Genomic DNA, 23,747 nt, shown 5'->3' on the forward strand with positions numbered 1-23,747 from the left:
CTTTCTCTTGTTTTTTTTTTCAGGATTAACAAACCTTGAGAACACATTCATCATTTTGTCAGGCTTGACCAATCAATTTTATAAAAACCTAAGGATATTTTGAAAATATCTGCCCAATAACTGCCCAAATTTCAGTCAAGGAGAGCCTATTAATAGAAAATGTGTCATACATTTTTCATCTGTGACTAATAATGCCTTAATTACATGGTGAAAGTCTGCTGGTGGAGGAAGAAGACTCCTTTTGTTAAGAAATTTTTTCACTGAAGAAGGCTGGCACCCCCCTGTAATATGAAGCCTTCTGAGAAAGGCTGGCTGCTTCTACTGCTGCCTGTCGTGTTAAGAGTTGTGTGCTCCTCCTTTATTAGTGTGAACCTTGGGGTGAAAGTGATGAAGGGACAGTCTGTCTTCCTGTCAGAAGAAGACCTCAACTTTTCCATCCCCAGAGAGAAAGATGTCTGCAAAGTAGAAGTGATCAATGAGCCAATAACACAGAGGGTTGGGAAACTTACTCCACAGGTAATTGGGCTCTGTTTTTCTGCCTTGAGTATTGGTGTGTGCAGGTCTGGGAGAAACTAAAAGGGGCTGCTTGATTGATTTTTGTTCCTCTTTTGGGTAGCGACTAAAAGGCATGAATCTGAATGGTGTGTGGGATTCAGCCTTTTGCTTAAGTGGACAGCTGGCAGAGAACTGCAACCCCGAAATCCAAAAGCTGAGATCAGCAGCATGAGTGCACAGAAGTGAGTCTGGTCAGTCTCCTTTCACAAGTGAAGAATGGGTATTTCAAAACTTCCAGTTAGGAGATATCCTCCAGTCTCTCAGCTGCTTATTTTTCTCCCATGAGGGTAGCCAGTGCCCCTTGAATAATGCACATCCCATTACAGCATTTTGAATTTTAGTCACGGAGCCACTACTTAAGGACCAATTAAGAAAAAATAATCACATACAATAAGCACATTGTGTGCAGCATTGTTTGTTCTGCTCTGCAACAGCCAAATTGTTAGCAGATGGCAAATGCATTAAAACTCCCCTGTTTTCTTTTCAAATGTCGAGCTTGTAGAAATAATGAAATATATTTCACATATGACTTTCCTGCTACTCATCTGCTTTACAAATTGCCCACCTGAGTTATGGCAGGAAGGAGTTGAACACAGTTGTCATGAAGATGTAATGTTACAGACAGAAAATAAATTGTTTTAATGTCATAACTAAGCAGGTTTTGGAGTTTGAAAAATTCTGGTTTGTGCCACAGCATACATTTTCATGTGCTTGTATATGAATTTAGTTTTCAACCTCCTTTCCAGGGTTTTTGGTGTCTTCTGTGAAGATAGGTGAAGAAGCACCAATCTCAATAGATTTTTCAAAACTTCTGGCTTGGTCCTCAGTATTATTTTTGCAATAATAATATTTTTGCAAGAAACCACTGACAAGTACTTCAGCTGAATCAGCCTTCCTAAGGAGCAGAGGCATACCAGGGAAACCAGGAAGACAATGTGTGATCTTCTCTAGAGACTGCCTTAAGTCGTGTAGTGCATCTGCAGAAACTACCCAGGACTTGTTTTCTGCCAGCCAGGAACACTGACCTTAGTGCCCCACCTCTACTTCCCCAGTGCAGGCTGGTCCTTGGCTCCTACAAACATAGAATCATTGAGGCTGGAAAGACCTTGAAGAGCAATGAGTCCAACCATTAACCCAACACTGCCAGGTGCACTACAAACCACGTCCCTAAGACCTACTTATATATAATTTTTTAATGTTTCCAAGTATGGTGATTCCACCATTTCCTTGGGGAACCTGTTTTAATGCCTGTTTTAATTTCTTCAGTAAAGAAATTTTTCATAATATACAAGCTAAAGGAGAGGAAGAAAAGAGGGACTTACATAGTGAACCTCTTCTGTAGGCAATCTGTCCGGCTGAGGAGTAATTTTGCTTTTAACTTCTGCCTCAGCTTCTATGTGCAGTAGGACCCAGGCATTTTGAAATAGCCACTTTGTCCTGTGTAACCTGACATCTTCCAAGCACATAGCTTTTCAAGAGGTCCCAGGAGATGTGCATTCACTGCACCTTATTTTCCAAACAACCTCCCCTCTCCCAGCCCCACATCTGTTAAGCACCTGCTCTTTCATGGCCCTGCATATCTGCCCAGGCAGCTGAGTGTGGCAGCTGGAGGCACACAAGTAGAGGGAAGAGCTCTGTTGGGCTGGTGGCCCCAGGGCACCAGGCTGGACAAGGACTGTGCCTGCTAGTGGTGCCTGAGCTTTCACCGTTCCTGAAAAAATGTGCCAGAGACCAGATCTCCTTGTGCCACTCATGGTCTTTCTACAGGAAATTCTGCAGCCAGAAAATGTCTCTGGTATGATTTGATTTGCTTCCATAAGATTGGGTAATGTTCTAGGAATGTATGACAATTTAATTATAAATTGTAATTGAAAAGCAGTTGAAGTGGAAAAATCCAAAGCCCAACAGTAATTAGGAAAATATTTAGATTTCTTTTGTCTTACCCAGTGAATTTATAGACAGTTAGAGTTGCCTGTTCATACAAAAGGAAAACATATCGGGAAACATAAACCAGATGTTTCTTTTTTTGCAAAGCAGATTGTGTCTAAATACACATATAAACTGACTGTCAGTCAGTGGTAACAAATGTTTGTAGAAAGGTTCTAAATTTTCCAATCTCTTGTTACCAATTAAGATGTGCAACTAATGATGTCTTAAAAATAAGGACATTAACTCTTTGATATGATTTGACCCAGTAACATGCATCCCTGAGTCCTGAGGGAACTGGTTGATGTAGCTGTGAAGCCACATTCCATAATATTTGAAAAGTCATGGCAGCCAGGTGAGGATGGCTACAGTAACCATCCTATAAAAAGGTAGATCTTTCCTGGGAATTATTGACCTGTCCGCCTCTGCTCTGTTCTCTGTTAGGAAAATCATGGAACAGATGCTACTAGAAGCTGTGCTAAGGCACATGGAGGACAAGGAGGTGATTCAAGCCAGCCAGCATGGCTTCACCAAGGGCAGGTCCTGCCTGACCCCCCCCTTGGCTTTCTGTGATGGAGTGATTCCATCAGGGGGCAAGGGAAGGGCTTGGGTGTCTTTTATCTGGAATTCTGTAATCCCTTTGGCCGTGTCCCCCACAACACCCTTATGAAACCAAAATCCTACTGACTTTGAGGGCTCTACACTGATTTATGTCAGTGAAGAATCTTACTTTCAGTGTATAATATTAAGCTTCTGAATCTACCATATGAGTGGGTTTTGTATATAATTTTTTTTCTTTCTTCAAGATAGCATACCACATAACTACTTCTTAATTTTATTTTCCATTTTTGTAGACTATCACATAAGACTATACATTTTATTACTTAAATATCATGTTCCTTTATATTAGTTTGTATTAAGAAAGAAAGGACATTAAGTAAGAAAAAGGAATATTTTTTGGTTTTGTTTGAAAAATAAAGCAGAGCACATATTTCTACAGAATTTGAAAATAATGCACAACAGAACAGCCACAACATAGTCAAAATTTTCATCATATGAGAGTAATTTTGTTTTCCACATATTGTTCTTGTCCTTCCTTTCTAAGCAGACCCAACAAATAAAACCAAGTGTACTTTCCATAAAACCACAGATTATTCCAGAGGTTAATCCACATATATATTTGTCTGAAAATCAACTATTTCATCACTTAAAAAAACCCCAAAAAACAACTAAAAAAAGGAAAGACTTTGTACGATGCACTTCTTGATGAAAGTTAAAAGCAGGCAATAAATTTTAAAATTGCTTGGAATATAGAAAAATTATCACATTGCTTGAGCACCTGAGAATGACTTCAGTGGAAGTAGACCCTTTCACTAATAATGAAAGCTGAGAAACTCTAACTATTCTTCCATTAAAGAAGGATGTAAGTTATATTTCTGTGTAATGGTTAGAAAGAAACAAAGTTCAATAATTCTTAAATTCTTTAATGTAGATGTCATGAGGTGCTTCAGTTAAGCATATATTAACAACTAATTTAGAATTAAATTATTACATAAATTTTACACTTAAAGTCAGAGCATCCAAAGATTTTCTCTATGAGTTACACTTTCCGTCAAAAGTTTAGAACCTTACTAAAGTCTCTCAGCCATTTCACCATCATCTAAAGTGGTTAGGGAATGAACACAATTCATGAAAGGCATTTGCACGAATTGGCTCAAAGAATAATTTTCATAATTCTTTTGTCATATTTTAAAAAATTACTGTCATTAAGAAATTGCCTCTTCTTTTTTGAAAAAAAAAAGGTGGCTAGTCAGTCAGCCATATACATATATTAACTGCTATTAGTTATGGCCTTATTATGTCTGTTAGTAAGTGTTGAACAAATTTCACTTTAGTCTGTGGAAGTCCATATAATCATTTGTGAATACTGCCCCAAATAATGCAATGAAAACTATGTTTAGATTCACAGTGAAGATTCACTTAAGAAATGCAGTGATTTTGGTTTCTTGCTGGCTAGAATATGCCTTTTCTCTCTGTAGATATGAAACATGAGCATGTCCCATCCTCCATGGACTGTGTAGGGATTCCCTTTTATCACAAGGCTAACACAGTCTATCAATGCTAGGAGCTTTTAGCTGGTGATTCACTAAAGAAACAATACTGCAAGGGAATTTTAAATTGCCAGTCTTGCCAATTGCTGTATGTGAGAACATGGAAATTGTATTCCTCAGAATCCAAATCCCTTTTCCAAAGAACGGGTGTGTCAAAGCAATTTTTTTCTATTTGTGTCAGGCATATTTCCTCATTGCCTTGCTTTCACAAACCAACCAACCATTAAATAAATCAATCTGCCTGAAAGAAGTGTCTGCCTTAGATGGTTAAACTGTGGCCAGACAGACTCCCAAATTTTGCTTATATCAGGTATGTTGTCAGAATTAGTCCGTTTTGAATTAGCTGGTAGGAAAGCATAGGTATCTGCTTGCTTTTGTGCTGTGGATTACATTGATTTTGGGGATGGATGTTTGTATGGCACAGAGATGATGTCTGATCTAGAAAAGAGCTACTGGTACAAAGTCAGTATCACAAAAACTAGGAACAATTCTAAGTTAGCTGTGTCGTACTTTTTTGGTATAATTGTGGTGGACATAAAGCAAGATTTACTCTATAATCAAGCTATTGTCATGAGCAACTTTAAAAGTCAATAAGTCTCAAATTTTAGTGCTGGAACTGCTGGCTTTTCAGCTCCACTGCAGTTGTATATGCTTCTGGATGTATCTACAGCCTTAACTCCACAGGCTGTAGTGGTAAAGAAGGTGAGGTCAAACTATTTATTGTACTGGGGAGGGACTTGGTGGCCTGAAACAATCACATACAGCCTTTGCCCTTCTAATTGTGGCGTGCAGGCAGCCCCAGGCCAAGTGGTTGCTCTGGCTCTCACTATGGGATCCCAGTACAGGCGAATACCTATTCACAGAAATAAACTACATATCAAACATTCTGTTAGTCTGGTTCCAGGAACTCAGAGAGAAGTGGAACAGGGGCTGTGAAGTTAACTTCTTCGGCAGTGTGGTGCCAGAATATTCTTTCTCCTTCATAGGTTTTTGACTGCCACTTCCTTCCTAATGAAGTCAAATATACCCACAATGGATGTCCAATTTTAGATGAAGACATGGTCATGCTTAGGCTGTACAGGTAAGCAGCAGCAGCAGGTCACACTTCACTGTCACCAGGAGCCCAGCTGACCTTAGGAAGAACATTTTTTACAGTTAAAGCATGTTCTGCTGTACATGATGTAACCACTTAGATCCACTAGCTGCATCATTAGTCAGGAAGTGACCATCTGTTTACAGAAACATTTCTCACCATGTATTGCAGATATGCTCATTTAACGTGTATTATGTATTGCTGGCTTATTACACACAACCAGTGATTTTTCATTATGCTGTGGAAAGGGGCAATAGCACTTTCAGAATACTGCATGTATGCTCTCTGTTGTCCTGCTGATAGGGACAGGTACTCTCACATACACACAGACAGTAACATCTTCACACACACCCCCTTATAAGAAGGGGAATTTGGGCAGCAGGATCTATGCTATGGTGATTCAAGGCTTGAGCACAAAGAGAGAAATCAGTTCAATTAATTCCGTTTCAAAGATGAGGACAATGCCCAGATCACAAAGCAACAGAAGATGGCATGAAGCATAACTGATTTTCTTCTGTCCTTTGCAGGTTTACAGAAACAGAAACATTTGTAGAAACATTCACCCTTCATGTGCAGTTACTTGAGCCAGACTGTAACATCATAAAAATGCGGTCCCATGCGTTGGAGGTCCCTGAATACTATGGTCTGTCCAGGGTGATTGACAAGAACATCCTCACCTTTGATTACGACAGGAAGATAAACCTGGACTGCACCATTTCCATAGTCTCTTCGGAAACTCACCTGCCTGCTCATGGCCAGCTTATTGCCGGGAAAATGCAGCAAGGGCAGTTTGGTGGAGATCAGCCATGGAGCTTCTTCCCTGGCACTAGTATGACGTGCTTTTCTTGTTTGCATTGGCACCTCCAGAGAGGTGCAGCAGATTAAGTCTGGAGCAGTGGGCTGTTTCAGACGTGCTGTGTAACAGTGGGTTGTGTGAAATTTAATGAGCAGCTTGAGCTATTGTGGGCATGAAAGGCACATGAAGTTTTTGTGAGGCACCATGCAGATCACAGATCTGGGTCAATAATTCCTTGACTGGATTCTGGCCAGGTTTCTGGCCCATAGATGTGTGTAGGACCAATGTGACAGCTTTGTATGTGCCAAGACTCAATAGAAACAGAACAGGTCGTTGCTGGAGGCAGCACCTAACCAAAACACCAAGGTAGGATGGAGTTGGAAGATATCAGAGGAAAACAAAATCCTGTAGGAGAAATTAGGGAAAGGAGCCCTACTTCTCATCACACTGTCTCTCTCAGGGTTGCTTTAGCTACATGGGCAGGTTCCCCATGGTGGTTTCTGCTCTGGTAAATTTCACTGTTGCTTTTTGGGTTACAGAGCACAGCCTGGGCCAACAGTGCAGAAACAGGAGCTGTGCACAGGGACTAGGAGACATTACCAACAAAAAGATGAGCTGTGAAGAATTTCTGAGGATGGGAATTCAGTATCGACACCTTGATCCCCCCTCACCTGACACTGATTATATTCCTGTGAGGTTGGATCTCTCAGACAGCAGAAGCAAAACCCTGCACAAGGTAGGTTTTTATGCAAGTTTATAATGTCATCCTGTGGTTTCTGTTGTTGTTTCTTTTTTAATAATTTTTTGCTCCTTGTCACATTTGAAGAGAGATAGGGAGCCTTTAAATCTTTTCAGTTCTTAGAAATTTGCCAGCTAAGTTAATGAAAGGCATTATCTCCATGCCTCTATGATTAGACCACTATGGCTAGAGAGAAACACCTCTGACTGATTACTGTCAGACATAACTAGTTTATCCTGAGAGAAAAATTAATTCTGGCATAATTCCACAACTTCTGTACAACGTGATCTGCACTGACTTCAGCATACACAGTAATTATAAGTTAAGAGCTCTGTGAACATATTCAGTTAATAATAATTAATAGCTTGTGCATGTTTCTGTCAGATAAAGTTATTCATTAAACTCACATCAAATTAAGTAAGTCATTTCAGCCTCAAATTAAGGACACAAATAAGACTAGTGAACCTGAAAGTCATATTCTTGATGTCTCAATATTTACTCTAGGCATTTTCTAATTAAAATATTTTAATTTTTTCTTTTCAAAATAATTATTGCTTTAACATGTACCCTGATTTGCTATGTGAAGCTAGAAGAAATTTGATTTATTTTTTCACTTTACTTTACCTTTTCAGTTGTCTCATTTTTTTCTGTTGTAGACGGAGTATGCATGGCTGCCTGTTCAGATTAGAGGTGCTGTTCCCAACCAAAGACCCAAAGCTGCCCCGATGGCAAAGTTCATCCTGGAAGTAGATCAATTTATTTTAACCCCTATTACAACCACAACCATTGATGCTGAAGACAATGAAACTCCAAAGTCCCTGCTTATATTCAACATCACCAAGCCACCTCCACGAGGCTTTATCACTCACCTCTCTGACCACACCAAACCTATTGGCTCCTTCACGTGGAACGATCTCAGCGACATGCTCATTGCTTATCAGCCTCCAAATAACAGCCACACAGAGAGGAGGAATTATGAGGTAACAGGGGGATGTGTGAACATTTACTGGTTTTCACCTGCTTAAGATTAAGTAAAATGGAAATAAATGTAATCGCATGTAATGAACATTTTTCAGGAGAAAAAAGTTTTGAAAACTATATGCAATACAGGAGCAGAGGCAAAATCTTTTACCACTTTCTCCTATGACACATCATCTTAACTAACACAAAATACATGTTTATTGTTCATTCCATAAGAATTTCTTTGTACTGAAACCTTTTATCCCCTCTGACTGAGAAATACCTAAACAGGATTTTTTTTTTTAGTAAGAGGAATAGTGAAATGACAGGGCTTTTACTTCTACCCAAGAGGCTTTGGAAAGATCAGTGGTGCCTTTCCACACAGCTTTTATCCCTGCATGATGTTACTGATCTCTGTGACCTGTGCAGAGGTGACATATTGAAAGTCGTGAAAGATAGACCAGGTAAAGGCCAGGATTGCTCTTTGGCCTTACAGCCTACCTGCAGTGATAATGAGGATTTAGGGATAACAAAAAAGGGCTCCCAACAGTTCCTGCTGGGAGTAGTAAACGCATGTCACTAACACAGAGAGCATGATGGAAATGATGAATGAGGTCAGGTTTCTGTCTGCAGGTTCTTGAGCGAGTTATGAAATACTGTCTGATAAGTTACTTAAGGAATTATCCAATCAAAGCAAAATGGTTGGTACTAAAGCAATAAAACTGAACAAACAAGAAATCAGCAAGATAAGCTGAGGAAATGGTTGCCTGGAAAGCAGAGCAACAGCAACAGTAACTGGCAATTGATGCTGACAAGACTTGTCTCACCTTTTTTTTCTTGGCTCTCACAGGAGCCCCATTTCCCTGTTTCCTTAAAGTGAGGACCAGACATCCTACCAAAACATCTGCTCCTTAAGTGCCTCATCTCTGTTCTGCTTTCAGCATTGTCTGATTGCAGGTTCAAGAATTTGACAGTTCTGGAATCTGAAAGCTCAAGAGTTTGATTTATTTTTAAATTATTTTTTCTGTACTAGTGCATATATTTTCTGTCATACCTATTTCAGTCCTTAAAAAAGCATCTTAAAGAAGCAGGAAATGTCTCCCTCACTTTTTATTACTACTAGTTTAAAAAAGCTCCATATTAATTGATGATTTAACTACCCCAAATAAAATGAAAATTACACACACTATAAACTAAGTTTCACAGAATTCACTGCGAAGAGCAAAGAAGGTTCAGTTTTGTGCAGAACTTCCGTGTCTCTTTTTAGAAGCTAAATCAAGTTTTGTTTATTAACATATTATCAGATAATAGCCTGTAAGGTCTCTCAGAAGAGAATGCACTATATGTGTTTTGGAGTATATGCGTTTTTGTTTCCAGTTTTCAATAAGCAGTTTATCTGTTTTCACAACAGGTGGAGTTTGAGGTGCATGACTTCTACTTTGAAAGGAGTTCACCAATCACTGTGCATCTTTCCATCAGAACAACAGATACAAATGCCCCACGGGTTTCGTGGAATACAGGTGAGATCTCTCACGCTAAGTTAATTTTGCTTCAGAATCAATAACATTTTGGCACAAATATTTGACAAAGCTCTAAAAATCAGATTTACACCTGGAGTCTAAGGATCATTAAAGTGAAGGAGCAGAAATCTATTTTCCCCTATATCCATTTTGGAGGGAACATGTTACAACAACTTGAAAAAGATCTAATGTCTTAACTGGAATGAAAAATAAAGAAAAAATAGAGTTACAGGAGAACTGTGATTTATTCATATAGCATTTTCTTGAAGAATGGACTGTACATAAAAAGGTATGAATATTAAGGGCTACTCCTATGGAATAGGAAGAATGGGGTAGCACATAGGAAAGACCAAGGCTTGTTGGTGTTATTTAAAGTGGAAGTGTGCAAAAATTAACAAATAGGAAAAAGGGCATGATATACCACCAGCATTTAAAGCCTGGAAACCTTACAGGGTTAGGTCTAATTCAAGCAGATTTATAATGCCTGCACTGGAAAGGGAACAGAGTCTCTCATCTAGAGTGCATGATATTTAATCATCAAAAGGAAAAAATATAAGATCAAACACGTCTAGAAGTTAACACCAGGGAAAGTGCAGTTTTCCTATGGTAGAAAAGGAAAGGATCTGAGCAGAAGGCGCCTCATGTTTTCCAGAGAAACCTCACCTGAAATGACTATCTAATTAAGAAGGAGCACCTGTCCTCTCTCAGGAAGATCAACATATGTTTTTAACTCACTAAAAAATCTAAATGCCCAGTTTCAGACATTGTGAGATTTCAAGCGCAATGCTCCTGTCAGTGCGAATGTCCAGAAATGTGCCTCATTAGATTATCAGATAATTAGAAACCAGATGTCAAGGAAATTTCCTGCCTTACCTTTCAGATACCCCTCCCTGTGAGCCACAACTGCACTACCCAGGACTGAAGGCATTGCACTGCTGGGACTGAAGCCATCCACAGCAGGTGGCTCCAGTGACCCGATGGATGTCCTGCTTGACTTCCCACACTCACCACACACACACAAACAGACAAGTTTCTGCTGCTGGCTCAGTCTGGGTTTCCCATATTGGAATCCTTGCTGTCTGTTTCCTTTATGTAATTTAATTGTGGTGCAGCAGCACAAAATTACCTCAAACTGGGTGTCTGCAGGGAGGGACCCCAAACACAGGAATACCTATCTTTTATACCCCCACAGTCTGTGTGTACTTGTTCCAGTGGTGATATTTGTTCTTGTTGCAGTCTCTGGGTGACCAGACAGACCCCATGCCCTCTTTTAGACCAGACACACCCCATGCCTATTGATGGTTCTTTGCCTGGGGCTCCAGATGTTTCCCTCCCCCAGGACACAATGTGCAACTTACACGTGAAGCTACCTGCACTAGGTGCATTTTGCAACATCAGAATTGGTTATTTCTCTGAAAAAGATTCCTTAAAGACAATGAAAAAATTCAAGTATGTCAGAAGCTGTTGTCAGACTTTTAGGTGGCCTTAAAGTCATAGCATTATGGAAGTATCAAGATTGAAAAGAACCCCCAAAATTATCTTCATCTGAATATCACCACGCCCACTAAACTATATCATGAAGTGCCTTGTCCGCCTGTTTTCTGAACATTTCCAGTGATGGTGACTCCACTACTGCCCTGGGGAACTTGTTGCAAAGCTAAATTACTCTTTCAGTGTAGAAATTTTTCCTAATATCTAAACCTCCACTGGAATGCCTTTCACAGATAGATGTGCAGATAGAATTAAATATTCTGAGTTTTTTCCTCTGGTTGGAAACACTTTTAGAAGTGTTAGATGCTCACAGTGACGTAACTCTCTGCTCTTTGTAGGACTCAACCTGCTAGAGGGGCAATCCCGACCCATCACATGGCAGCACTTCCAAATTGTAGACAACGATGACATCCAAAATGTTCGCTTGGTCACAGTCGATGGCTTACAGCACGGGCAGCTCTCAGTCAGAGGTAGGTAATTTCAACTGCAGAGACTGGAAAAATCTCCTCTGTGATAAAACAACAGCTCTGCTCCCTCTGCTGACCGCCTTCCCCTGCTACAACCATGCTAGGCATGGGTATTAGGCATAGGTATTAAAACAGGAATGTTCCAAAAATTCAGTATTTAAACCTTCATTTTCTTAATGTATGTTTACACTCCAAAGGCAAAATTTTAAAGAAATCAGCTATGCTTTCATTGAGAAACATGACTTTGGAGAAACACAGTCAATACATTTTCAGTTCTTACATTTTTGCTTGCAGATGTTAAGGAATGCCAAGTGATTTTGTTTTGTTGGCAAATACAGACAGCATTTGGATATAGTTGTTACTGGCAGCTTTAAGGTTTATTTCAAAAAGTTGAAATTAAATTAGATTTCTAACTCATTAGCCTTCTGCATTATCAATATCACTAGTTCTACTCTCCAGCATATCAGTCATCACAGTGCTTGGGGAAAAGGTTATGTAATGGAAATCACTCTGCTCTTGGCAGGGTCGGAACATGTTGCCACTATCAATGCTGAGATTTTTTGATAGTTGAATGTGTTCATGTAACATGCATAACCTAAAGACGTAAAGAAGCTATTTAAAGGAAGGGAAGGATGATGTTTTGAATATAGCAGATACAGACACTATTCAGAAGTAAACTTAACTCCAGGGAACTCCGGACAAGTAGTCCAGTGTGGGAATCTATAAAAATCAGGAAGTTTTAAGAAGGCAGTAAAAAGACAGTGTCTGCAAGATCATCCTCCTGCAGAGCTGCAGGCAGGAACCACGTGCTGGCAGCAGTGCTGGGTGGGTTGCAGCAGTGCTAGCAGTGCTGTGTCTCCCCAGAGACAGTGCTAGGGAGGCTGTGCCGCCAGCCAGGGCCCATCTCCTGTGGCAATCCTGCCTGTGCATACTGAGCTTGAGGGTTTCTCAGGCTACCATACAGCCAGAGGTGGGTATTTTATCTCCAGTGACTGTGCCTTATTCTCTTTAGGTTCTCCTCATGCCAAGGAAAACAACACCACACCTTCTGGGAATTGTCTTTTTGTTGGCAAAACCTTAGAGGAAAGCCTGGCTTGTTTTCTTGGTGGCCCTGGGGAGATCATACCTTTTAGTGCCAGCTTGCAGTTCATGAATCCTTTAGCTTGCCTGAATATTTGTCTGTATGCATAACATTTCTAGTGAAGCAGAGGTATAAAACTGTCTTATGACAGACCACAACCTCAATATACCAAAATCCCTACATCATTATATTTTACTTGAAATGAAGTCCTGATCCTTAATTATAAATATATATATTTGATATATTCTTTGATGCTTAAAATGCCTGTAAAATGCTCTGATAAGAAAATAGAAATTAAAGTGGAAACAATCACAGTTAAAAATCCTTGATGTCTCCACATACCTTTCGTGACGTTTGGAGGATTTTCTCTGCTGTCACAGTTACAAATTTTGCATTCTTATTAGCTATTCCAACTCCTACAACTTTTTTTTTTTTTGATAGGTGAAATTGCATTTGATTTTTCTAGTTAGCAACATGCTGTTCATCTCTCTCCCTCAATAATCTTCATATTAGTGAAAAGATACTTTTCTGGGCTGAACCATACATTTTTGATGCCTTTTCTTCCACTGTTTTAACAGGAGGGAAAGGATTCATGTTCACTGTCTCTGACATTCAGGCTGGAGTTGTCCACTACCATCATGATGACAGTGATTCTACTAAGGACTTTGTGGTATTTAGAATTTTTGATGGCTCCCACAGTATTCGCCACAAGTTTCCAATAAATATCCTCCCTAAAGATGACAGCCCTCCATTTCTGATCAGCAATGTGGTCATTGAAGTTCACGAGGGACAGACAATCCTGATTCAGCGCTCCATGCTCCATGCTTCGGACATGGATTCCAGTGATCACTACATACTATTCAATATTACCAAGCCACCACAAGCAGGAGAAGTCTTGAAGAAACCAGGACCAAACTTGCTAGGTAATGAAGCACATCCGCAAATTTTTCTTTGTCCCCTCCTTTTAAAAATACAGAACATGTTACAGTCAGACACCTTATTTTGGCTCAGGAAAAATAGTGGCAATTTTGGACTTATTTAATTGTAGGGTAAAACCCCAACACTAATTAATGTTGATCTCTGCACTAGCATAACTGTTCCTATGTACACAATTTATCCTGTAATTTTTCCATTTTGAGTCCATTTTCCTGCAGTTCTTTACTCCGGAAAAAGTATTGGTGTGAGTTAGTTTACATGCAAGGATCTGTGACAAAGTCAGAGCTAAGACATGATCCTAATTATGCTAAATGATGAGAAAACTCTTCTTCCATGTAATAACCCAGAAATTCCTGTGCTAGGCTGTAGAGGCTGCTAGTCCTGCAAATTCTGCTCTGACTTTTGAACAGGGCTTTTGCTTCATTTTTGAATGATCTTTAACTGACACAGAAAAGAACTTGATGATGATCTTCAGAGAATGTGGAAGACAATGCGAGAACATTTTGAAGGACTTGCTCCAGTTAGGGTGAAAAAGAGGGCATTATACTTCTCCAGTTACTTGGGCAACTAACTGCATAACTTTAATGTAGCATTAAAATCATGGAGTGTTCAATAGAAGATGAATTTTTCATTTCAACAGGGTATTCTGTCAACAGTTTTCTTCAGAGGGATCTATTTAATGGAATGATTTATTATCATCATTTGGGAGGAGAAGTATTTGAAGATTCCCTTGAGTTTGTGCTATGTGATAGTCATGACCCTCCAAATCTCTCAGAGCCACAGGTATGGAAAGGAAGCATCTTTGCAGTCTCCTGAATTTTTTCTTCAAATGGCTAATATCTTACATGTTCTGACAGGCTTTCAAATAAAACTTGTATAGATTTTTTCTGATGACAGTCATCACCAAAACTCGTGTTCTTTAGGGCTATTTCTTGTTCTTGCTTTCAATGGGGTAATTCTCCCTGGCTGATTAAAGTTCATCAAAAAGACTTCTTCCTATGCTATAAAAAAATGTTGAAAACAAATCGTATTTGGGGATAGTACAAACAAATTAAACAACCATCCTGAAGTCAACTGAGAATAGACTATTTTTTAATGCAAAAGTCCAACATACTAAATTTAACTTTGCATTTAATTTAAAGGGAAACCTCTAAGATTCGAAAGCTTTGCCTTTAACTGTTAAATACCTCCATTAATCATGTGTTGATGATATGACATGACAGCCACATCCTGTATCTCACAGTCCAGTGATCCAGTTCTTCGTGCTTGTTCGTTAACAGCTGCTTGGGACACTCTCTTACTGAGAGCAATGGCTGATGGTTCTACTGTCTCCCCAATTGCAGGTGATGATGGTTCTCATTATCCCTGTGGATGACCAGCTGCCCAGAGAAGCTCCAGGAGTGACCCGCCACCTGGTTGTTAAGGAGACTGAGATTTCTCACCTAACTAAGAAACATCTCCACTTCATAGATGTGGAGGAGCAAGACCGGGAGCTCACATACACCATAACCACTTCCCCATTCTTCTCTTGCACCCATGGGTAGGTGCAACCTGACAAACCTTTCAGATGGGACTGGGGAATAACCCATGTAAGAGCAGCAGCCTCAGTGACAGTAACATACTGGTGCCTCAAGTTCTTCCTCTGTTTGTTGAAAGTGCAGGTGACAATAGTTGGATGCAGTTCTCCTGCTGATGATTAAGGGTAAGCTAGAGCCTGAAGCAAGAGAGTAATACTCAGAGTAATAAAAAATAGGTAATTCATAGTTGAACAAGAAACAAGAAGGAGTAAACCTTGTGAAATACTTTCCTTTTGTTTGACATGAATTTTACACTGACTTTTGGGATTTTGTACAGCCTCAAGCACAAGACACAGCACCTCTTCTAACAGTTAGAATGGGGCTGACCTGTGCCTGCCCCAGACTGAGACCAGGAGGTGCTGCAGCTTTTTCAAAAATATGTATCAGACACTCCCGAATGTGGACTAGGAAGACGTGGAGCAGAACACAGGCAAAACACAGTATGGGAGCAAGGGAGGTATGGAATGAATGGGTGCAGTAGCAGTTTACATCACTGGTGGTGTAATCTCATTAGAACATCAGCAACAATTTGCTAAACGAAAAGTTTCAAATCCAGAAATTGCATGGTTTAAGCTGAAGATTAACACTTTCAATTTTGACCTCAAGCAGCAAAGGATCATTATGTAGCTGGGAGAGACGGCTGTTTTCCTAATCAGTCAAATAGCCACATGGTTATCCAGTTTGCTGGTTACTGCTGTTGGAAAGCTGGGTTGCTGGAAACCAGTTAATTTCAGAGTTTATAGCATGCATGAAACTAGAAATAATTAATTTTTCCACTTAAAGATAAATGCAGGTGGGCGAGTAATAATAATAATACTGTGATGGACTAGACTTGCAGGTGGTGTAAATAGTATCTGGGGTGTGTAGAGACACACTCACAGTAATTCTTGCTTATGGGATGACTTTTCATGATCATCATGAAAAGTATTTCTTTTGGTCAGTTTTCTGTGGTAATGTTAAAATGGATAACAAGGATGGAAGAAAGGAAAATATTTTTCCTTTCAATGCAGGTGGAAGTTTGAAGATAATTTGAAATGCAAGATTGAGCTACATGGCTATTTTCCTTGTTCTTTGGTATTGCTAGACAAGATGTGACGCACATATTTTTGTGTAGCTACTCAGATGCTGGGAAGCTGTTTATGGTGGACACCATTCCCAAACTGGTCAAGGATCCTACTGCTCTTGCACTGCGGTCATTTACTCAGGTTTGTTATGCTACCTGATACCGTAATGAGTTCTAAACAATTTTAAAAAGTTACAAGTGTATAGCTTTTATTTGACAGGAAAACGAGTGGTGAAAACTGAGGAGCAGTACTATCACAATCTTTGCTTAAGAAGCTCAAAACTCTGCTATTCCAGTACCAGATTTTAAAACAAATTTCTATCATGTTTCAGTTTTTCAATATGTAAACACAAATATCCTAAAAGCAGCAGGGGCTACAGTTGCTTGGGTAGGCTGAATTTGGCTTCACATGATGAAAGAGAAATGAAAAATTATGAAAAATGTGGAAATGAGATCTTGAACACTTTCTTTCTTCATCTCAGTGTCTCCTCTAGTAGATACCAGTAGTGCTGGATAAACAGGCTGGAACAGACTTTCTCAGGATTTTGTAATTCAGTTTTCATGCATTTGTAGTTTGACAAATAAGTATTACTAAAGTGACCTGTTTTATATCCTGCTGTATGGTTAAAGTGGCATGATGATCATTGCAGAACCATAATGAGAGCTCTGACCCTACAGAGGGTGCCTCATATCGGTATCTGGATGCAAGATTTTAACGTTCCTATCACTGGCCTGTCCTTGCCATGAAAGAGAGGGCATGCACTTACTATTCATAATAATGAGGGCAAATTCAGCTGCTATGGGAGGTGTTAGGTTTTATGAATTGTTTATTTTAAAGTCACAATTAGAAAAGGTCCTTGGACCAGCATTTTGACAGGGACCCCTAAAGAAGTTTAGGCCATGACATCTGCTATCACTTCTAAACCATATCAGAATTTCTTTGCTAGAAGTTTGAGTACTTGAACGTGTACTCACCTAATTTATATTTAAAGATGCATTTAATCAAGGTATGGCTAGTAGCTAAAGCATACAAAATTTCTAAAGTTTATTTTGATGGCTGGAGAGCACCTAAACAGGGGAGGATAAAGATCCCTAATGTCATGGATTATGAATATCCCCCCATGATTTTCTCTTACATGTACCCTTCTTCTCTTTTTGTAGCATGCTGTGAACTATATGAAAGTTGCTTACATGCCACCCCTGCAGGACATTGGACCCGAACCTCTGCAAGTCCAGTTTGTTTTTTCTGTCAGCAATCAGCATGGAGGCACTTTGTATGGGATTTGCTTCAATATTACAATTCTTCCTGTGGACAATCAAGCCCCAGAGGTAGGGTAGTGTGTAGGGCAGGAAAGTGAGAAGGAAGGACTTGGAAATTGCTTTGGGTACAAACAAAATAAAATGTTCTGATTTTACTGAGTTAAAAAAATAATTTTCCATGGTATCAGGGTTTCAGAGTCTTGCACACAGCTTGCATTGGGATAGAAGCACTAGGTGAGTACTTCTCTAGTGAAGTCTAGCGAGTGTGCAAAGTCATGTTCCTTGATAAGCAGAGGACTACCTTTGGCATCTATGTATCTGTACAAAAACATATATGCTTTGCATCTTGGTTAGCAAAACTGCATCCCTATATTTTGTGTTGCTTATTGCCTTAGGAGGTCTGAAGCCTCCAGAAATGGGATGAGAACTATGATGCACATGTTATAGACCACTGTTGGTAATTTTGTTAGCTTTTTCTAACACAGCAGAAAAGAGATATCCTTTGGCATATTTTTTGTATTGTGTCCCACACCCTTATAGCACAGCAAATGGGAATAACCCTGTTTGGTGTGTGTTTAGAGGTGCAGCAGCACGGAAAGCTCAGCATTTCTCCTCCCTGCAGGTTTTAGCAACCCCTTTGAGAGTGCAAGAGGGTGGCACGACCCCTATTACAGAGGGACACATTCTCATCTCTGATTCTGACACGAAAGGAGAGCATCTCTTCCTGCTCCTGCAGAGGCAGCCGCAGCATGGGGTGGTGGAGCTGGATAACATTCCCATGAATGGAGGTGACAGGCTTTCCTGTGAGGACCTGCGTACCCTGGCAGTGAGGTTAGAAGAGAGGTGGCTGTCTTTTGTGGTAGCTGAGGCTCTCAGTTGAATGAGCTAAAGCCTGAAGTGGTGCAGAGCTCACCATAGCAGTGTTCACCATAGCTCTGGCAGAGCTGCTCCAGAAGATTGCTGGCTGAACCTTGGGATTGTAATGTCACCATGAAATGAGCATTGAGTGGCCAGGAAATGGGAGTCAGCATGTCTGCTGTAAATAGATTTCTCTATAAAAGCACTGCTTCATGCAGGTGAGGAGACAAATTCTGTATTCAGCCATGAAGCTCCTGTGAAGAAGACACTGGTGCCAGCTTTTTTCTTTTAAGAAAGTTGTGTGTTTATTAAGCTTGGTTTGTTTACAAGAAAACTTTTTTAACATTAAGTAATGTAGAGAAGAAAATTTTGCTTCTTTATTTGTGGCAAGAAGAAGACATGACACATGCATGCAGAGTTAGAGCTCCCTGGCTCTATTCCATCTCTTAGAAAGTAGAGACTCACCACAGTCCTGAAATACACGTTTTACTAAACACCTCACAAGCAGCCAGGACATACATGACAAATCCTTAGGGAAATCTTTTTCCTGACTGATGGATGGTTTATTTTGGGAGTTTTCTTCTTGTAAGAGACCCCAAAAACCCTTTGGAGAAACTCTGATTCAGAATCAGCAGGGTTAGGTGTACACCCTTACACAGATAGGGATACACATTGTAAGGCATGACCAGAAAGCATGGATTCTTTTTATCTGCGAAAAATTTGTGTAGCTCTGTAATCTTTTTTCCACAGATATCGTCATGACAGCTCTGAGACTCTCACTGATGAAATTTTCTTTGCAGCCTCAGATGGCATCCATTTTGTAGAGTTCATCCTGCAGGTCAAGGTCAGTGTGTGGCGCGTTTCTGAGAGCAATTGTCTGTGTGGAGGCAAATGGTTCAAAGGTTGATTTTTGAAAGTCCTTGCATTACCTTGGAAACTGGAAGATAATGGATATGCTAGGCTTCCATTTCAACCGTAGGTTTCAGGTTAATGTGGCAAAATTAAGAGGAGCTTTGACTTGCACTTTGTACTTTAACTGTTTTTTTTTTTTTACTTCAGCTGGTTTCTTTTTGCTCATAGAGAAAGCTCAGTATTCTCTGACAGTGGCATCAAACTATTAGCTTGAGCTGCAAAGCAGTGTCCTGAAACAACTGGCTTCCACTGAAATGAACAGTAAGAAAACCTTAAATTATTTTTCTGATTAGGTGTTGCCTGTGAATGATGAGCTACCTGTTATGCAAACAGGCCTTGTTCCCGTGCTCTACTGCCGGGAGGGTGAAGAAGTTGTCCTCTCCTCGGAGTACATTTATGCCACAGATGTGGACAGCGACGACATGGAGCTGGTGTTCATGCTGGCCCGCCAGCCCCACCATGGGCTAGTGAGGAGAGCTGGCTCTGCCGTGGATCGTTTCTCCCAGGCTGATGTCATCGCTGGTTTAGTCACCTACACGCACACCAGTAAGTGAGCTAAGGACACAATTAGAATGAAAGGTGGTCAGACAAGTATTAGTAAAAAATATCTTAACACCTTTGCAGAATTCCAGTAGGAACTTCTTAGAAACTGTGCGTTGTGACTAGGGAAAAAAATAAACTGGCTTTAAAAAAGAGCTGTCTGATAGACAACCACCAAATGTTTTAATATGTTATCCAAATCCCTGCTTGAACTGAAAATTATATTTGAACAAGTATATGAAAGCACCATAATCCAGGAGGAACACTTTCACTGTTGCTGACAAAATGTCTTGGGCTTTTTTGACAAAATTATTATTAAGTACAAACTACAGTATTTTGGTGTGTCTTATGAGAGTTATACCCCCCGTTTTTACTTCTTCCTTGCCTCTCCAATTTAGAAGGCTATCTACTTTGGACAGCTCATAGTCTTTCTATACCAAAAGATAAGTTCTGAGTTTCATAAAGACAAAAAAATGTTTAAAATGCTTTATTTTGTGGTTTTATTGTTAGTACTTTTTTTTTTTTTTTTTTTTTTTTTTTAATTACTGGCAGAAATCAAGGGCTGGTAAACTTCCTTTCTTACTTAAATTTATCCTTTCATTGTGATTGATTTATCCTTTCTACGTCTTTGAATAGCAGCTTTAGTGGTTTTTTTCCCCTGAAATATTCTGGTTTTCTCTTTAATGATTCTGTAATTCTGTGTTAGCATGGAGAATAGATATGGTATTTTCAAGCTTGGCACTGTCTAAAATGAGCAGCTGGTATTTGAAAAGGAAGTACTTAATTGTGGCCACCACCAACAAACTTTTCTTCTGCATTCCAAAGACATCACAAACTGTATTTCAATGACAATATTTTTCAGGGGCAATGAAGTTTTACTTTCAAGGATGTAGCGTTTGTGGCTTTCATTTCCAAATTTCTAACATTAAATGTGCTGTCAGTAGGTATTACAAGAGAAGTCTGGGAGTCACTTTCCTTTCAGGCTGCTTATTAATGATATCTTGCAGCAATGCAAGACACAGGCTGCCAGAAGTGCTGACAGCTGGAATGCTCTGAGCCCACAGATGCTTCTTGCAAGGGGTGGCAGTTCCCAGTGCTGTATCAACCCACATTTTAAATGTGATTGCATATAGGCATAATATACAGTACCGTAATAAAGTACAGCAATAAAGTACAGTTCTTGTTATAGTCCATTTTTTAAGGATAAGAAGCACATAAGAATATATACAGTACTTGCTATATTAATATTTTTCTTTTGGAAGAGCATGGATATTACCATTTGTCATAGAGGAAAACATATATAAAAGACAGATTTTCCTACATTCCTTGATAAGAAGTGCAGAAAAAACACTTTCCCCACATAATATAAATTTTGTACATACATTAGTGCACAAAGAACAGAATCTTGAGGACTATTAACTGTGTTATTACAATATAACATAATATCATAACATTGCAATTATAACATTATAATTACTATAACAATGCTAAGACTCTTTTCTACACCCTCTTATTATATCATATAAGAGAGCTGGTTAAAATTAATTATTAACAACAAACCAAATCTCTAACCAAGCAGCATCTCACCACTCAGAATTAAGAATTCCAGTAATTTTGCTGCTGCTTTCTTTTTCTTCTGACTTGATATTGAAGACTGTCCTTGCAGGACAAAAATTAGTCTTCAGGAAGTTTTGATAAATAATTTCTTCTAAATATTTTTTCACAGGTGGTGAGATTGGCCTGACTCCTTGCATTGAGGTCCTGACCTTGATTGTCTCTGATGGCGAGGCTGGTCTAGATGTGACAGACTGCTGTTACGATGGACTTCCTTCCCCCCCAGTTTCACGTGATGATCCCTTTCCTGTCTATGACCTTAACATCACCGTGCTCCCAGTGGACAACCAGCCTCCATCAATTTTAACCGGTGAAAGCTTCCTCTCAATACAGCAGTACAAAGGGGGCTACCCAGCGCTGTAATGGCTAAAGACTCAGAGTGGCTGCTTTTGGTTTTGATTTTTAGCATTAGAAATAGTTAGTTGAGATCAGCATACAAAAGTTTTGTATCAGAATTTTCATCAATTTAATTTTCATTTCCTTGTACAGTTCAAACACCCAATCCAGCTGCCAGTGCAAGTCTGAGCTGGCTGCTCTTCAGCTGCATGTTTAAAGCATGCACTTAGAGATAAGAGCACTCAGATCTGCTCCCTACCATGTCTACATGCTAACTGCTGCATATGTAAGCTATGTCTAGGTAAAAGTGATCTATATCTTGTCCTTGAACTGAACTCATGGCTCAACAATTATCAGGTTTATACAGGGCAAAAGCATAACCATAAATAACCATAAATAGAGATATTTATTTACCTTTGTGTGTAGAGCACAAACCAGAAATTTGGGACAGAATCATCATATTTAATTATTTTAGCAAATAAAGACAAAAGCTATACATTAATAGATATGAAGCCACATTTTCACAACTACACTTCTGAATCTAAGAAATTCAGTTAAAATGGAAATATAGTTCATAATGTACATCTAGTCCAACTGCAGCCCATTATGTGAATTTTCCATCAATTTCCTGGGCTTTTTAGTGTGGTCTGTGGTGTACATATTAAAAATATGTTTTCTATATGCTTGTGTCTTTCAATGTCATTTGTTTGTAAATATCAGGTATATGTTATGTATCTCAGAGACTATTTAAGCATATGTATGAATAGCTTTATAATTTGCAGGCGCTCACCCAAGTAATGTTCTGGAAATAAAGCATTGTCCCAGCAGGGAAATTAAGCAGTGATGCATGAAAAATTGTTCATTACGAGCAATTCTTAACAGCTCTCATGTAATTAATGCTCTGACAAACAGAAGTAACAACTGTTCTTGAGCGGTATATAAACCTTAGCTAATAACTTAACCAGTAAAATAATTTCATGATCCTCTTCTTCTCTACTTCTGTGATGGCAAAAGCAGAGTTGTCAGTGAAAGCAGAGAAGAAAACATTAAAACAAAACAGTATAGTTTTTGTACTCAGTAATTCAGTATTTGTTGTGTTTCCGCCCTTTGTTATTATTTCCATTCTTATTACCAAAAACAACAGTAAAATCAGCTCATGACCAATAATTCTTAACATGTTTTTTGTGTGCAGGTGCAAGCTTTGTGGTGGAGGAGGGCTCCTCAGCAACCCTTACTACCAAACATTTGTTTGCCACTGACCCTGACACTGCTGCAGATGACTTACAGTTTGTGCTGGTTTCTCCTCCCCAGTTTGGTTACATTGAAAACATACTGCCTTCTCCTGGCTTTGAGAAGAGCAACATTGGGATAAGCATAGGTAAGTCTTAACAATTTAGGATAATCAAGCAGATTAGATCTGGAGGGCTTGTGGAAAGCTCTGCAGTGGGCTCTGGTGGTGCAGATGCAGGTGTGGGCATTCATACAGACTTATGAGGAACGCAGGTGCTGACAAATGAAGAGCAGTGGGACTTTGTGGAGGAGTTCAAAGGGAGACTAAAGCAATGCAAATGTGAAGAATCGGCCCTTGAAGCACACAAGGCAACAGTTGTTGAATGCATCCTGCTGAGATCTATTAGAAGTCACGATACGAGATACAAATCTGCTCTCCCTGCCTTCCTCTTCAGTCCCCCATGAAAGACTCCAGTGTCCCATCACCTACACCTCTGCCAATTAAATGCAGTAGCCTGGGTCCCACATTTGTTTCCAAGGCAAAGTTGCAGAAGTGCTAGAGGTGGTGTTTGACTTAGATGATGACTTCCCTTGTCCACTTTCAAACTGTGAAAGGCAGTTTCACCCTCAGCAGAACACATTGTAACATGATTTGTAATGCTATCAGCTTTTACCAGGCATC

General features: G+C 39.6%; 1 protein-coding gene across 1 annotated transcript in view; it reads left to right on the forward strand.

The window, feature by feature from the left end:
• The first annotated feature begins 288 nt into the window (after window positions 1-288).
• The window catches only part of FREM1 (FRAS1 related extracellular matrix 1), a 56,514-nt gene continuing 33,055 nt past the window's right edge, over window positions 289-23,747 (forward strand). Inside the window, exons 1-17 of the mRNA XM_054286988.1 lie at window positions 289-516; window positions 5,579-5,673; window positions 6,213-6,514; window positions 7,021-7,217; window positions 7,877-8,200; window positions 9,592-9,700; window positions 11,530-11,661; window positions 13,318-13,662; window positions 14,316-14,458; window positions 15,019-15,215; window positions 16,367-16,457; window positions 17,477-17,644; window positions 18,198-18,406; window positions 19,184-19,277; window positions 19,639-19,891; window positions 21,612-21,809; window positions 23,028-23,213. Coding sequence (XP_054142963.1) covers window positions 289-516; window positions 5,579-5,673; window positions 6,213-6,514; window positions 7,021-7,217; window positions 7,877-8,200; window positions 9,592-9,700; window positions 11,530-11,661; window positions 13,318-13,662; window positions 14,316-14,458; window positions 15,019-15,215; window positions 16,367-16,457; window positions 17,477-17,644; window positions 18,198-18,406; window positions 19,184-19,277; window positions 19,639-19,891; window positions 21,612-21,809; window positions 23,028-23,213 — 3,271 coding nt within the window. The remainder of the gene's footprint in view (window positions 517-5,578; window positions 5,674-6,212; window positions 6,515-7,020; window positions 7,218-7,876; window positions 8,201-9,591; window positions 9,701-11,529; window positions 11,662-13,317; window positions 13,663-14,315; window positions 14,459-15,018; window positions 15,216-16,366; window positions 16,458-17,476; window positions 17,645-18,197; window positions 18,407-19,183; window positions 19,278-19,638; window positions 19,892-21,611; window positions 21,810-23,027; window positions 23,214-23,747) is intronic.

The sequence above is a fragment of the Melozone crissalis genome, unplaced genomic scaffold (genome assembly GCF_028551555.1).
Source record: "Melozone crissalis strain CALT ecotype California unplaced genomic scaffold, PUWL_Pcris_2 ptg000005l_1, whole genome shotgun sequence".
Classification (NCBI taxonomy): domain Eukaryota; kingdom Metazoa; phylum Chordata; class Aves; order Passeriformes; family Passerellidae; genus Melozone; species Melozone crissalis.